General features: G+C 39.2%; 1 protein-coding gene across 1 annotated transcript in view; it reads left to right on the top strand.

Annotated features, from left to right (window-relative positions):
* The window catches only part of TTC27 (tetratricopeptide repeat domain 27), a 136507-nt gene that overhangs the window by 39958 nt on the left and 80260 nt on the right, over positions 1-16289 (top strand). The window contains exon 9 of the mRNA XM_014950399.1: positions 15004-15070. Coding sequence (XP_014805885.1) covers positions 15004-15070 — 67 coding nt within the window. The remainder of the gene's footprint in view (positions 1-15003; positions 15071-16289) is intronic.

Genomic DNA, 16289 nt, shown 5'->3' with positions numbered 1-16289 from the left:
TCAGATTATTTCATCCCTCCCGCCTCCACCCTTCTGAAAGAAATTATAATTTGCCTATTGGTCTTTCTCTTGTTTCTCTTGTTTGTTTTTAAAAAAAACCTGTAGAATTTGAATTTTACATTGGCTGACTGCACAGTAGTTTCTTGACCGCAGCATGTCACTTGGAAACCGCCACTGTCAATGCTCTGAGTGGGGACTAGACACCATCTTGACTGCCAGCTGTGTGTGTGTGTCAGAATCCAAGTGTTAGGTGAGTTTGTGTGGTGGTTTGGGCTGGGCTGGCCAATGACACGGCAACAGATGCTCTCCTTCACCTCTCACTCCAGGGAGAGGAAGAAGAGAGATAAAGAGATTTATGAGTTCAGGAAAAAACTAAACTACCTTAATGAAATATTAATAATAAAACAAAAAAGAAAATAATTAAATAGAGACAATATCTATAAATGTATACAAAACCCTATCAAGCCCCCAGGGAGATGTTGCTGGCAGGCACTGGGAAACTTCCAGACTGGAGTCAGTGGTGGGAACTAGATTCTAGAACACGTTGATGGGGATCGAGAGCAGACAAGCTGACAGGGTCCTCCTTGAGGAGGAGCCCTTGAAGAGGAGCCAATCTGACCCCTTCCATCCCTCAGCTTTTGTACCCAGCGTGGCACAGGGTGTGCCATCCCATTGGGCAGTTTGGGTCACCTGACCTATCCACGCCTCCCCACAGGGTAGGCCCCGTGTCAGCTGACCCTCGTTGCCACGGCAACAAGTACCGGCAGGAGCCGCTCACGGAACAGGAAGCTGGCTCTGCAAGAAGCTCGTTTAGGAAACAAAAAGCAACCAACAAAATAGGTATAGATTCAGTGTTGCTTCACCATAGGAATGGTAAATTCCATTCCGTGGGTGGGATAATGTTAAGTGACTGCAACTGTTTCAGTCATAGATGGAGACAAGAGTTTATATCCAGTCGTATTGCAGAAATGTTAGTAGAATGCCAGCTTTGAGAGCTGTTCTTCTGTGGGGATACGGGAGACAACCCTTGTGACTAAGTTAAGGCTTGGATTGCTGGCTCTGCCCGTGGTATCTATACTAGCTATTGGCGCATCAATTTGCAAGGAAGCATAGATAGATTATTTAGTGTTGGCTTTGAAGCAAAACATACTTCTCAAACCTTAGCTATAGCAAATTTCTTGCTTTTCTTTCATGCTTGAGGATGCAGTTCTGTAGGGTAAATGCCTGCCTTTAGAATTCCTTTAAGTTTCCAAAGGAGTTCTAACTAGACCTTTTTTTATGGGTAGAACCACCCTAACCCTGGAGGTATCTGTTGTTGACTGGCATTGTCAGCAGTGGAAGTTTTTTCTAATGCAAATAAAGTTTTAGAGACTGACCTGATTTCTTGAAGAAAAGCAGCCTGCAGGTAAAGAAAATGAATGAAACTGAGCAGATTGTTTCCTATACATTTCACTGTGCTTGCTAGTATTTACAGCAAATGTCACAGAAATGCCCCTTAATTCAGCTGAGTTTTTTGTAGCTAAATTATGTTAATTCAAAATCGGCAGGAGGCAGAAATGTTTGTGGATGGGAGAATGAACTGAAAATTGTTACAGCTTTCAGAAAATACGTCATGACAATTACGTGGGATCCTATAGAATTACCTGAATACACTTAACGTTTCCTGCTGTGAAGTAAATTTCATTTTAAGAAGGTTACAATGAATAACTGGCCAAACAAAGTGCAATTACAGTATCAATACAAACGTTTTCGTCTCCTCCTCCACAAAAACATTTTAAAAGGATATAAAATCTTTTTTGAAGTGTTGAAACATTTCTTTACAGTCTTTACAAAAATCCAAGCAACATCTCATGCAGCGTGCTTAAGCCAGCTTGTAAATAACATGCATGAGCCTGAATCAATTAGATATTTATTTTAAACCTGTTCACTAATGTAAGGAAAGAACAACTTGTTTATCAGTAAACCATTTATATAAGAAAATAGCAATGTAAGCTGTACTCAGCCAATTCTCTCTGACATCGGTAATTTGAGGCAGGTTACTTTAAAGTGTTTGGCTATGTCTTCTCTGCAAATTCCTTTTCTCCCAAATACTGAACAATCTGTGGAACTGAGTCTAGAAGAAGACATTTGCCTCTAATGAAACTGTAGCTAAAACAAACTGTAGAAGAGGGGAAAAATCACCTCAGCCTGCCTTGCTTACACTCCTGTTCCATTGTATCCAGATTTTGTAGTATCTATGTAGGAAGAAAGTGTCTAGAGGTGTTTCCAGATCATCTCACTGCAGAAATAATGCAACCTAAAGTAAATATTGTAAGAAACTCCTAGGAATGCAGAAGCATCACTTGGCTAGGACATTTTTTGATATTTTACATGAAAATAACCAGTCATGATGGTAAAAAAACCTATTTTATACTTAAGCCTTAAGACTGTGGCCAAAACTTTGTATAGAGATTCAGTCCAAACTTTCAGATTCTGTTGGAAAAAGATATTAAAGTTTCAATTTAAAAATAAAATAAAAATATATAAAAAACCAAACAAACCCAAGAACGGGCCAATGTATGATTTAAATAATGTGTTAATGTAGTATAGATGCCAAAATGCTGAGAAACTGAGAGGGGAATATATTTCCCTTGTCACTTGGAAATAGCCCAAATTAGATCACTGTTAGAATAGACAACACCAGCTGTGTGTCAGTAGCTTGGGAAGAAAATCCCTTCTCATCACTTGATTCACCATTTTTTAACTTAGATATGGCTGTAGAAAATTATAAGAAAGCAAAGAGAAATGTCCAGTGACTGGTTATTTTTTAACCTTTACTGTCTCTCAAAGATCAAATCAGGTCAAAATAGTGACCTATACTGGAGGTACCTCAGCTCAGTCAAAGATAGACCAGTCTTCAGCAGGTAAGGAAGGTGTCAGGAAACCTAACATTTATTATACAGTAACACATTGCATAATGATACATTATATGATTTCTACAATGAGCTGTAGAAGCATATTTGATACAGCTGCAAAAACACTAAACAGCATTAGGACTAAAGGATTTTTTAAAAAAATTACCAAATCTGAGCTTTTGAATCAATTGAATAATTAGGAAAAAAAATATCCTGATATATGTGTTGGCAGTGGAAACATAACGGGAAGCTTGGGTAGGTGAAACAGGAAAACATTTAGCTATGTGAAATTTAGGAATCTGGCTGTTTGTTGTCTAGTCAATGGAGAAATCAGCACCTGCAGATTGTGATTCATTTCATTTCAGGCACTTATTTTAAATGGATTAGAATCACTCCCTACATTTATCTGTGTTTTTGCATGGACTCAAAAGGAAGAATAGGCAGTTAGCTAGATTAAAGGCCTAAATTTTATATGGTTAAAGCTAAGCAAGATGGATTGTGTTCTTATTAAGATTTTTTAATATAAATACATGATTGCAGGTGCCTTTGCGCTTTATGGCAAGGTAGTACTATATAGCTTGTATCAGAGGTACAAGGCAATGGCAGGTAAACAACTGTTTTCATCTGTTTTAATGAGAGAGAGCATTCTCTCTTCCAAGCTTGAGATGGAAAAGGTGATGTTAAACTGACTATGGAAAGTCAGATCTTAGACATGTTGTCCGATGAAAGCATAGGGCTACAAAGATGATTGGGGGACAGGAACATCTCTCTTATGAGAGGAAAGGCTGTGGGACTTGGGCCTTTTAAGTCTGGAGAAGACTGAGGGGGGATCTGATCAATGCCTTTAAATACTTAAAGGGTGAGTGTCAAGAGGAAGGGGCCAGTCTTTTTCAGGTAGTGCCCAGTGACAAGAGGAAAGGGGCACAAGCTTGAACATAAGAAGTTCCAGCTAAACATGAGGAGGAACTTCTGTACTTTGAGGGTGGCAGAGCACTGGAACAGGCTGCCCAGAGAGGTGGTAGAGTTTCCATCTCTGAAGACATTCAGAATCCGCCTGGATGTGGTCTTGTGCAACCTCTCTAGGTGGACCTGCTTTGGCAGAGGGGTTGGACTAGATGGTCTCCAGAGGTCCCTTCCAACCCTGAATCATTCTGTGATTTTGTGAAAGCTTGGACACAAAATCTTGGACAGCATTAAAGGCGATAAAGGTTTTTCTGTTAAATATTTTTTGGCACTCTGACGCATCTTTACAAACATATCATGTAAATGTAATCTTTTTTTTTTAAAAAAACAAACCAATTACAGGTGCCAGACAGTATAGTGATCTCACCATGGTCCATTTATGGCTATTTAAAACCATTGCTACAAAATGTATTTCTGTGCACCAGTACATATGGCTGTGTGAAGAGATTCCACTGGGGAGATGAGCTTCCTGTCTTGCTATTCAGAATACTCACATAAAAAACATTAGTCACTCGAAAAACCTTTGTGAAACTTTGAAAGCGCTTGTAAAGTGATCAATTTGTTGGGTTTGGCTCTTTTTCATTCACAAAATTAACACAGCTGGTAAAAGTGCAAGTACTCATAGATATTTGGAAAGTCTGACCTATCTATTCTTCATTGTCTGTCTCATGCTGTATTAACTGTAGTTTTAAGCAGTTACCTGAGGAACTTGAATTTGGAATGTCTGCACTTGGAGAGAGCTAACATGCCAGGAAACATAAGCAAAGGAAAACTCAGCAGTTTGCTTCATCCATCTAACTTTATACTCTGTCTTCAGGAGTGACTCAAGTGTGAGAAGCTACGTAAGGGTGAATAATAAAAGTAAACATGTGTTGCCCCCAATCCCAGCCTCTCAATGGTGATTTCCTGAGTCTAATCTGGCCCGTTTGCATGGCAGCCCTCAATGGATCTCTCAAATATTTGTCTTCCATTGAGCTCATGTAAATTTCTTGCATTGGTGGTATCCTTTGGCAAAAGTATCTGTCTGTATATTTTGTGTCTGCTGTTCAAAAAGACCTCCTCCAGGTAGTTCTGGTTGCCTGTAGCTTCCTTTACTGACTTAACTCTCTTATTTCATAACCGTTTTGAAAACTTCTTCGATGTCCTTCTTTGGTTAGTTCTAGCCTAATCAGACATTCCTTTTGTAGAAGTTGTTACATGTTTATAAGGCATAAAACATCATAAAACAACAATTTAGCTGTCTGTTTCTGAAATTTTTCCAATACTGAATTACTGCTTTTGAAATGAAAGGTTTGGAACAGAACGTGGGTGCACAAAGAAGGGCTTTGTGTCATATTTTATGTAGGCTTTATGTTATTGATTTGTATACTTCATGTCGTATGTCCTAGTACATTATTCTCTATTACTTTCCTAATTAATTACTCACTTTTTGATTTGCCTTCTTAACAGCTGCCTAGTACTGAGTTAATATTTTCATGCAGCTGCAGTGCGAGAGTTGCTCGTGAATAGAAATGGTCGCATCAGAGCCCATCATTTATTGTGAAGCTAGGACTATTTTCTGTTGTTCATTACTTGGCATTTTTATTTTATTACCCTTTTGCTCTATCCTGTAAGGTCTTTTGCAACTCCTTATTGTCTATTCACATCCTTACTTCAAATTGGAGTGTCATATCATTTGCAAGTTTTCTCACCTTCCTCTCCTGTTCCAGTTTATTTATTAATATTATAGCACACAGATCACAGCCCAAATCTCTGATTATAGCATGTGATTGCTCAGTTTCTTTGAAAGCTCTTCTTGGTGAGGGACTTCTCAAAAAACCTTACAGAGATCCAAGTTGATTTCATCAACCAATTTATGTATATTCTCACAGTGGTTAAACCTTCTAAAAGCCCCCGACAGCTTTGTAATGCAGGAGTTTTGTTGTGTTTTTTAAAAAGCCTGGCTGACTGTATTTGTTCAGGTACCTCTAGTCCTTCTGTTCATTATATAGTCTCTCCTTAGTAACCTGCAACGGATTATATGTTTACAAGCCAGTAGTTACACTGATCCCCTGACACCAGTTTTGAAGGCTGGCATCATTTTTGTTGGTCTTGTATTCAGGCTCTGAGGTAGTTTTAAATGAGGACTTAGACACAGCTTTTAGCGTCTCAGCTATTTCATCCCAAAACTAATTTTAAACTTTTTTTTTTTTCTGAAAATTGTTTGGTCCTGTTAACTTCTTAGCAGCCAGCTCTTAGCATGTAACCTCTTTTGCAGCTTTTTAATTTGAGAAAGATTCTTCTCTCATGTAATTCTCTCCCTTATCCAAAAAGGCTCTCTGGTGGGAATTTTACTATGTTCTTCTACAGTAAATGCTAATGCAGTGAATTCGTATCATTTCTCTGCAATGGCTTTTATACCAGGGCTGTCACTTTGGTCCTATGGACTCTCACAGTTCTTCATTCCTGCTGTATTGGAAGCAGGATTTAGCATTCATTTTGACTCTTTAGTTATTTGCTCCTTAAACACCTTTTGGACTCTGTAATTATATTTTTAGAGATATTTCATTAGTCTGCATTTTAATACAACTTCAGCTATCTGAAGAACACTTTTATTTTTAATAGCTTTTAACCATGTTCTTTAATGTTTGTCAACTTTCTAAAACAGTTCTTGGAACAGAAATATTCAGTAATAATCCAAAAAGAGATACTTTGGAATGGTTGCTATTAATTCCACTGTTACAAAGATTATAGCTAATTAAATCCCAAACTATATAACTAGTTAGTTAAACTGCATACTTTACCCATTAGGCTGCCAATGAAGTTCTGTTGTAATTGGTTGTAATCTGGTTGTAAATTGTAAACTATTGGCAATTAGCTTTTACTGATTTACTAGAAAATACTTTCTTCTGCTGCAGAGTACATCTTACTCTAAGGTTCTGTTTTATCTGTCTAAAGAATGTCTATTTCTTTTTGTTTTCTTCCCCTCTTCTATTCCATTCAACTCCTTAAGACAGGATTCAAGAGTGGACCTTGCAAAGCTGAATGATGTGGTGATTAGTGACTTGTCCTCATGTTGTTATGAAAAGATGCCTGATAATAGATCCTATAGCAGCAGATCCTAAATTCCACTCCTGGAATTCTCTGGGGTGAACTGCTTAATCTGTCCTTGAAATCAGAACTAACACATGGCATAGAAATGAAATGTTCATAAAGTACTCTGACAAAAGTTAACACAGTCATTGAAAATACTTAAAACCAAGCTACAATTGAACTCTAGGTTCAGATGCAGATTTAAAATATAGCTTTCAGTTTGATTTGATTCTGTATGGAAAATAATTAAAACAATTTCATTTTTCTCTTATCTTTCAACGTTTGCATTACTTGTACTTGCATATCTTAAAGCATTGTACATGGATCTGGCAGAAATGTAAAGTAGATTTTATCACTATTAAACCTATTTTATCACTGCTTTGACCTGAAAGAATGGCATCTATATGCTTCAAAATGCTGTGACAAAAATCTGTCTAGAATAAGGAGAGGATTAATCCTTTCTGCTTGGATCAAAATGTCTTCAGGATGCTGAAAAATAAGTCCTAATTTTGTCAAAATTTAACTTTTGCTTGGTTTATCCATGCTTTTCAAAAGCTACGGTCATGTCACTTAACATTCTGGTTGCCTAGCTGCTGTGGTGGTGGCCTTGTAATATTTGAAGTTTTCTTGTCACCTTTTTTATTTCCCTCTTCTTCCCTCATGGATAGAGAAATGTGTTACTTTTCACCTGAAGTCACGTTTGTATTAGTGACTGGTGTTAAGTGACTTCTGTTGACTACCTCAACCTGACTCTTAAGTATTTCTGCTAGCAGCTGACATTGGACAAGGAAAGAAGTAACTGAAGCAGATAAATTCTTTATTACTTTCTGATTTTCATGAAAAAATATCTCAAGGAAGGAAAAAGACAGTGACACATATGACAGAATTGTTTCCTAGCAGTGTTGTCTAAAACTTTCAAAAAAGCCCACCAATAACATTGTGTCTTTTCTGTGGGAAGAAGCCCTTTCTCATCAGTACTCAATCAAAAGCATCATTGTTATTTGTTGTGGCCATGCTCATACAGCTTGCTCAAAATGATGATACTATGAAACATCAGCATAAATGGTATGAAGCATGTGTGGAACCTCCATCATGGGAATTCTTTAGGAATAGACTGGATAAATTGTTGTCTGAAGTTAGAGGTTTGTAGAGAAGGAAGAAGATTTAGAATATCTCTCAAGCTTTCCTCTGTAGAAATTGTTGTCTTTTAGGTCTTCTCCCTACAATAATGTGCAAATCTTTTTCTAAAAAAAAATTCTGGTCAGTAATGTTCTTCCTCTCACCCACCCACCCAATTTGTTGTATTGTACCTTTATTGTTACAGGATGAAAACTAATTGGTTGATTAATCAGAGGATTATTATTATCAAACAAGGGAAAAAACCCTTTTCGTGAAATCCCAAACCTTCAAGAACTGCAGTTATATAATTTCGGTTCAGGGTTGAGCAACCTACTTATTTTATGTCAGCTTAGACAGATGTTTGCACTTGCACATAAATCTCTCAGTAGTTTTAAAAAATAGGTACATTTTATTCTCTTGACTTGTTGTTGCTGTGAATAATCATCAACTCTAAACCTGGTATGCTTTTAGATTCTTTATTATATAACTTATAACAACTTTAGATGTTACCATTTGTATTGTGTTTGCAAGGCAGGGTTTTGGTAGCGGGGGGCCTACAGGGGTGGCTTCTGTGAGGAGCTACTAGAAGCTTCCCCTGTGTCCAGTAGAGCTAATGCCAATCTCCAAGACATACCTCCCACTGGCCAAGTCCGAGCCCATGAGCGACAGTGGTAGTGCCTCAAGGATAGCATATTTAGGAAGGGGGGAAAGTTGCTGTGCAACAGCAATTTCAGCCAGAGAGAGGAATGAGAATATATGAGAGAATTCTGTAGACACCAAGGTTAGTGAAGGAGGGGGTGGAGGTGCTCCAGGCACCAGAGCAGATTCCCCTGCAGCCTGTGGTGAAGACCATCGTGAGGCAGGCTGTGCCCCTGCAGTCTATGGACATTTACAGTAGAGCAGATATAGCCACCTGGAGGACCCCATGCCAGAGTACATGGGTGCATCTGAAAGAGTCCGTGACCCCATGGGGACCTGTGCTGGAGCAAGCTCCTGTCAGGACCTGTGGACTCGTGGAGAGGGCAGTAGATTCCCCTGCAGCCTGTGGTGAAGACCATCGTGAGGCAGGCTGTGCCCCTGCAGTCTATGGACATTTACAGTAGAGCAGATATAGCCACCTGGAGGACCCCATGCCAGAGTACATGGGTGCATCTGAAAGAGTCCGTGACCCCATGGGGACCTGTGCTGGAGCAAGCTCCTGTCAGGACCTGTGGACTCGTGGAGAGGGCAGTCCATGTTGGAGCAGGTTTGCTGGCAGGACTTGTGACCTGTGGGGGACCCAAGGTGGAGCAGTCTGCTCCTGAAGAACTGCACCCTGTGGAACGGACCCACACTGGAGTAGTTCACAAAGAACTGTAGCCCGTGGGAAGGACTAATGTTGCAGAAGTTCACGGAGAACTGTCTCCCATAGACATGACCCCAGCTGGAGCACAAGAAAAGTGTGAGGTGTCCTTCCTCTGAGGAGGAAGGAGTGACAGACACAATATGTGATGAACTGACAACAGCCCCCGTTCCCCATCCCTCCTGCACTGCTGGGGAGAAGGAGGTAGAGAAAACTGGGAGTAAAGTTAAGTCCGGGAAGAAGGGAGGGGTGGAGAGAAGGCATTTTGAGATTAGTTTTTATTTTCTTATCATCCTACTCTGATTTGATTGGTAATAAATTAATTTTCCCCAAGTTGAGCCTGTTTTGCCCATGACAGTAATGGGTAAGTGATCTCCCGGTTCTTGACTCATGAGCCTTTTATTCTGGTGGTGGCCTTGTAATATTTGAAGTTTTCTTGTCACCTTTTTTATTTCCCTCTTCTTCCCTCATGGATAGAGAAATGTGTTACTTTTCACCTGAAGTCACGTTTGTATTAGTGACTGGTGTTAAGTGACTTCTGTTGACTACCTCAACCTGACTCTTAAGTATTTCTGCTAGCAGCTGACATTGGACAAGGAAAGAAGTAACTGAAGCAGATAAATTCTTTATTACTTTCTGATTTTCATGAAAAAATATCTCAAGGAAGGAAAAAGACAGTGACACATATGACAGAATTGTTTCCTAGCAGTGTTGTCTAAAACTTTCAAAAAAGCCCACCAATAACATTGTGTCTTTTCTGTGGGAAGAAGCCCTTTCTCATCAGTACTCAATCAAAAGCATCATTGTTATTTGTTGTGGCCATGCTCATACAGCTTGCTCAAAATGATGATACTATGAAACATCAGCATAAATGGTATGAAGCATGTGTGGAACCTCCATCATGGGAATTCTTTAGGAATAGACTGGATAAATTGTTGTCTGAAGTTAGAGGTTTGTAGAGAAGGAAGAAGATTTAGAATATCTCTCAAGCTTTCCTCTGTAGAAATTGTTGTCTTTTAGGTCTTCTCCCTACAATAATGTGCAAATCTTTTTCTAAAAAAAAATTCTGGTCAGTAATGTTCTTCCTCTCACCCACCCACCCAATTTGTTGTATTGTACCTTTATTGTTACAGGATGAAAACTAATTGGTTGATTAATCAGAGGATTATTATTATCAAACAAGGGAAAAAACCCTTTTCGTGAAATCCCAAACCTTCAAGAACTGCAGTTATATAATTTCGGTTCAGGGTTGAGCAACCTACTTATTTTATGTCAGCTTAGACAGATGTTTGCACTTGCACATAAATCTCTCAGTAGTTTTAAAAAATAGGTACATTTTATTCTCTTGACTTGTTGTTGCTGTGAATAATCATCAACTCTAAACCTGGTATGCTTTTAGATTCTTTATTATATAACTTATAACAACTTTAGATGTTACCATTTGTATTGTGTTTGCAAGGCAGGGTTTTGGTAGCGGGGGGCCTACAGGGGTGGCTTCTGTGAGGAGCTACTAGAAGCTTCCCCTGTGTCCAGTAGAGCTAATGCCAATCTCCAAGACATACCTCCCACTGGCCAAGTCCGAGCCCATGAGCGACAGTGGTAGTGCCTCAAGGATAGCATATTTAGGAAGGGGGGAAAGTTGCTGTGCAACAGCAATTTCAGCCAGAGAGAGGAATGAGAATATATGAGAGAATTCTGTAGACACCAAGGTTAGTGAAGGAGGGGGTGGAGGTGCTCCAGGCACCAGAGCAGATTCCCCTGCAGCCTGTGGTGAAGACCATCGTGAGGCAGGCTGTGCCCCTGCAGTCTATGGACATTTACAGTAGAGCAGATATAGCCACCTGGAGGACCCCATGCCAGAGTACATGGGTGCATCTGAAAGAGTCCGTGACCCCATGGGGACCTGTGCTGGAGCAAGCTCCTGTCAGGACCTGTGGACTCGTGGAGAGGGCAGTCCATGTTGGAGCAGGTTTGCTGGCAGGACTTGTGACCTGTGGGGGACCCAAGGTGGAGCAGTCTGCTCCTGAAGAACTGCACCCTGTGGAACGGACCCACACTGGAGTAGTTCACAAAGAACTGTAGCCCGTGGGAAGGACTAATGTTGCAGAAGTTCACGGAGAACTGTCTCCCATAGACATGACCCCAGCTGGAGCACAAGAAAAGTGTGAGGTGTCCTTCCTCTGAGGAGGAAGGAGTGACAGACACAATATGTGATGAACTGACAACAGCCCCCGTTCCCCATCCCTCCTGCACTGCTGGGGAGAAGGAGGTAGAGAAAACTGGGAGTAAAGTTAAGTCCGGGAAGAAGGGAGGGGTGGAGAGAAGGCATTTTGAGATTAGTTTTTATTTTCTTATCATCCTACTCTGATTTGATTGGTAATAAATTAATTTTCCCCAAGTTGAGCCTGTTTTGCCCATGACAGTAATGGGTAAGTGATCTCCCGGTTCTTGACTCATGAGCCTTTTATTCTATATTCTCTCCCCTGTCCAGCTGAGGAGGGCAGTGATAGAGCAGCTTTGGTGGGTGCCTGGCATCCAGACAGGGTCAGCCCCACACCACCACTTTCATAAATTGAGAGAGCAGCTCCTGTATGCCACTTACTTTCTGTGATAACTCTTTTCTTTTTTCTTTTTTTTTTTTTTAAATACACTTAAAAAAATTCACTTTGCACACTGACAATTTTGGTTGCTTTGGGGTTTTGTAGTTGTATGTCATCGTCATCATTGCCAGAAATTTGGGGAAAGTTTGATAAGAAAGCATCAAGAAAGCATTATTTAAGACTAGATCTCCGAAGTTACAAATGAAGAGGGGGAAAGGAATCCTACTTCCTAATAGAAGTAGGAAATTGAATCTCAGAAGGGGGTGTAATTATCCTTTTGCTTTGTCTCTCAGCCTACCTGTATTTGGCTGCAGTTCTCTAAATAAATGCCGTTTGCATTGGCAGAATTTGTTTTAAACTCATCCTTTAATTTCCTGAGTGCTTCATCTGTATTCATTCCTAGGCTGCTCGAGTTTGATGAATATTGGTGGTTCCTAAAGAATAGCCATTTTAGAAATGCTGAAGCAGTGCTCTCCAGAAAGAACTTTCCCTTCCTGTGGGTTGTTGGTTCCACCTCCCCCTACTCCCAGCCCTGTTCCTCCATGGAGTGGAGGTGGAACATGGGAGAGACTTATGCCATCCGGAAGGAGGCTTGTCATTCTGCTGCACATATCTATATCTTTTCGTGGGTATGCAAAAACAAAGGGATAGGAGTGCTTTAATGGTATTGATTTTTCTATTTCCTATCTTGAGTGCTTTGCTGCTTACTCTTAGAATTCTTCTGTTATATCTTAATGCTTTATTGTGTCTTTTCTTTAAAGGAAAAAAAAACACATCAGGCACTCTCGCCTTTCTTTCATGGCTGACAGATAAGCAAGTGGTGGGGGAGATAACTTAAAAGTAAAAAGCAATATAATAAAAAAAGTTTCAAAATGAGTTTTTCATACACCTTGGTAGAATTTACCGAAAGAAAAAAAATGTGTTTTACCTTTTCTATATTGACCATGTTAGACTAGAAGCACTAGAAGGCAGAGGAATGTTCTCTACTGAAAAGCAGATTCATACTTCATTTGGGATATTCAGTCACTCTATAAATAAATGGCAATTGACTGCATTTCTCAAACTGTTTTCATTATGCAGTCTCCTCTCAACTCTCAGAGCTTATGTATAGTCTCGTTAAGTATACTTGGGTACAAAGACAGTGTAAACTTATTAGACAGTTCCTTTGTTCCTCTGAGCCTACAGTATGTCCTGGGCAGAGCATAAATATTACATTGGTTATTCTTCAGGAAGAAAAATGAAACTAGATTAATTTTTTTTCTACTAAAATTAAGGGGGAAAAAACCTTACCAAAAAAAGGTAAAACGAGTCTTTCCGTATTCTACATGAGGTAGTTGGAAAAGGATGGCAAGAGAGATCAGTGCTGTGATACCTGGTAACATGTACAACATAGGAAGAAATTTTTAAGTACAGTGTAAAAAAAAAAAAAAAAAAAGCTTATTTTTAGCTTTCAGTAAGAAATATACTCCGTTCTTCCTTTTGTTAACAAAACATAAGGCTGAAAAATATAAACGGTAAGTATCATTAAATGAACACTTAATGAAATTGTTGAGGTTGGAAGTGGACCTCTAGATACCATCTAGTCAAACTTCTCTGCTGGAAACAGTCAACTAGAGCAGGCCATGTCCAATTGGGCCTTGAATATCTCTGAGGATGGAGATACCAGAACCTCACTGGATAACCCTTTCCTGTGCTTTACTTCCCTCACATTAATGAAGATTTTGCTTACTATTTCTTAATGTAATTTTCTGGATTTCAGTTTTTGCCCATTGTTTCTTGTCCTTTCATTGGGCATCACTGAGGAGTCTTGTTCTGTCTTGTTTACTCCTTGCCATCAGGTATTTATACACATTGATAAGATCCCTCTAAGCCTTCTCTTCTCCATTTTTGTGGCCCTTTGCTGGGCTTCCTCCAGTATGTCCACATCTCTCTTGAACTGAGGAGCACAGAGCTGGTGACTGCACTCCAGGTGTGGTCTCACCAGTGTTGAGTAGAGGGGAAAAATCACCTCCCTCGACTTGCTGGCAGCACTCTTCTTAATGTGGCCCAGATCTTGACTTTGCCACAAGGGCACATTGCTGGCTCATGTCCGGCTTGCTTTTCACCATGAAAGCTTTTCTGCTAAGCTTGTTACCAGATGGTCTGCCCCCAACCTGTAGCATGAAGCCTGCCACAAAGTTTAACAAATGGTGTGATGAATTTAAGCTTGTGTATATAGCCATTATATAGGTTTAGTGATGATTCCTACTCTGTAGTATTATTTAGGATAGATTTTCATTAGATATCTTTTGTTTTCACTGGGAGCTTGACTTGTAACCTTATTGCTCTTTGTGCCACTTGTAGGTATCTCTTGTAGTATACTGGTACATGTTCATGGGCTGTTGTCTAAGGAGAACATACACCCATCCACTCATGTAGAGTTGTAAGCCAAATTTATCATCTCTGTAAACATGTCCAATCATGAATTAAGTAATTTTAATTCTTATCTCTGTGTATCCTTCTGTTTTTCCCCCTTTGTGTACCACAAGCTGGTGATAATGCTGGTTAGTGAGAGGTGGACCCCTGTGGTCATGTTCCTTGAGCAACTAGAAAGAGGGTATGTGTTTGAGATTACCCTTCAGCACTTCTTGAGCGTTTGTGGTTTTTTTGCTTTGCAGAATCTGTGTTCAATTAGTTATAGAATTTTAACTGAAAACAGACCTCTATAAAACAGGGAATGGATTTAAAAACTGTTTGGGATTTGTAAAATTATTGTTCCCATAAGCTTAAGCTGAGCAAGGTGTTTCAATTTAAAATGGGCTTGGAAGGGCAATGCTAAAATATCTTGGTCCCCTGAATGGTTCTTCTTTTTTCTGTGACTGCTCCTAGGTCTAGCCTTCTGCACATGCCATACTCTCATTTGTCACTGTAGCAGTTTTCCAGGATGTCTGTAAGTTTGAAAAACGTGTTCTGCATAGTGGTTTTCTAAAGATTAAATCAGCATTGGGTTTTTTTCTTTTTTTTTACTTTGCAGTATAGACTTCCAAAAGAACAATCCAATACACAAATTAACTGAAGAGGAACTTCTGGCTTTTACTTCAGTAAGTAACTTAGCTGGACTTCTTAGTAAATACTTAATATTTAAGTTAAATACCAAGCAGTAACCTGTCAATCATAGTAATCGTGAAACTGTTTGTAAACCAAATCTGTTATAGTACTTATTTTATTAACTTTTTCTTCTTTCAAGAAGTTAAAGTGATGCTGAAGTTCAACCCAGGTTTGAGCCATCCTCATGCAGGATAAACTTGACATCTCAAATTTTAATTTCCCCTGAAAACATGTGCAAAACATTTTTATTTGTTTTAGCTTTTATGAACTATGGTGATTATAATGTAATAGTAAACTATGCATTTTTACAGCAAACTCTTCCTATGGTACCAGTGTTGAAAGCGTTCTTCTTTGAATATTGTTTAAATGGAGTTCAAAAGGATTTTCAGGCTTATTCTGTCAGATTTATTCAGCCTATGTATCAACTGTTCTGCTTAGATATGTTTCTTCCTGGTTCAGTGGCTTGTTTGCTGCAGAACAATTCTATAACTTCCAAAGAAGCCGTGAAAATTCTAACTCAGTATTTTTTAAATATTTGCCTGTTTGTTTGTTTTATTAAGACATAATACGATTTGCTTTCTTCTTCAATCTTTTCTGATTTGGTGTCTTTTTCAACATTAGGCTATATAGCGTGGGGTGGGGGAAAGAGGAAGAAAGGCCAGTGATTACGTTGCCATTTCTGCTTACGTTCCATGATGTTAGCCTTCAGCTTTGGTGCAATAAAGAGGGCTTGCTCTCCTACCAGGCCTTCTAGTTTGAGACTCTCTAGCCATAGCCGTAGCCATCTGAAAAAGTAAATTCTTGTTCCAAGTTTGCAGATAGGATCTCAGCAAAAATCCCTTTGATTTCAGTTGAGCTAGAATTTTACCACAGACACTTGTAGTTATGTGCAAGTACTGTGGACAGTACTCTAAGGTACAGGTAATACTTGTTCAGGATTTTTTGTGATGATGAAAGGAAGTTCAATCTGTAAAAAAGAAAATCCTAGTCTTTTTATTAGATAAATAAATGCAAAATAGGCTGGGTTTAAAGTAGTGTTTGTTTAGGTCCCAATGCTAATACAGTACATGTAAGATATGCCTGAGGGAGCTGAGTGAATCACTGTAAAACAGTTTAGTTTATGTAGTTTTCTGTTTGTTGCAACATTGATTGTAGTGCTTTCTCATATTCATGGTTTCTGAAATATTCTGATTTGAACTGCAGTTTTATTGG

This window comes from Calidris pugnax, unplaced genomic scaffold (genome assembly GCF_001431845.1).
Source record: "Calidris pugnax isolate Ruff unplaced genomic scaffold, ASM143184v1 scaffold24, whole genome shotgun sequence".
In the NCBI taxonomy this organism is placed as follows: Eukaryota; Metazoa; Chordata; class Aves; order Charadriiformes; family Scolopacidae; genus Calidris; species Calidris pugnax.
The sequence above is the reverse complement of the archived record's forward strand: the minus strand, read 5'-3'. Positions and strand labels throughout refer to the sequence as shown.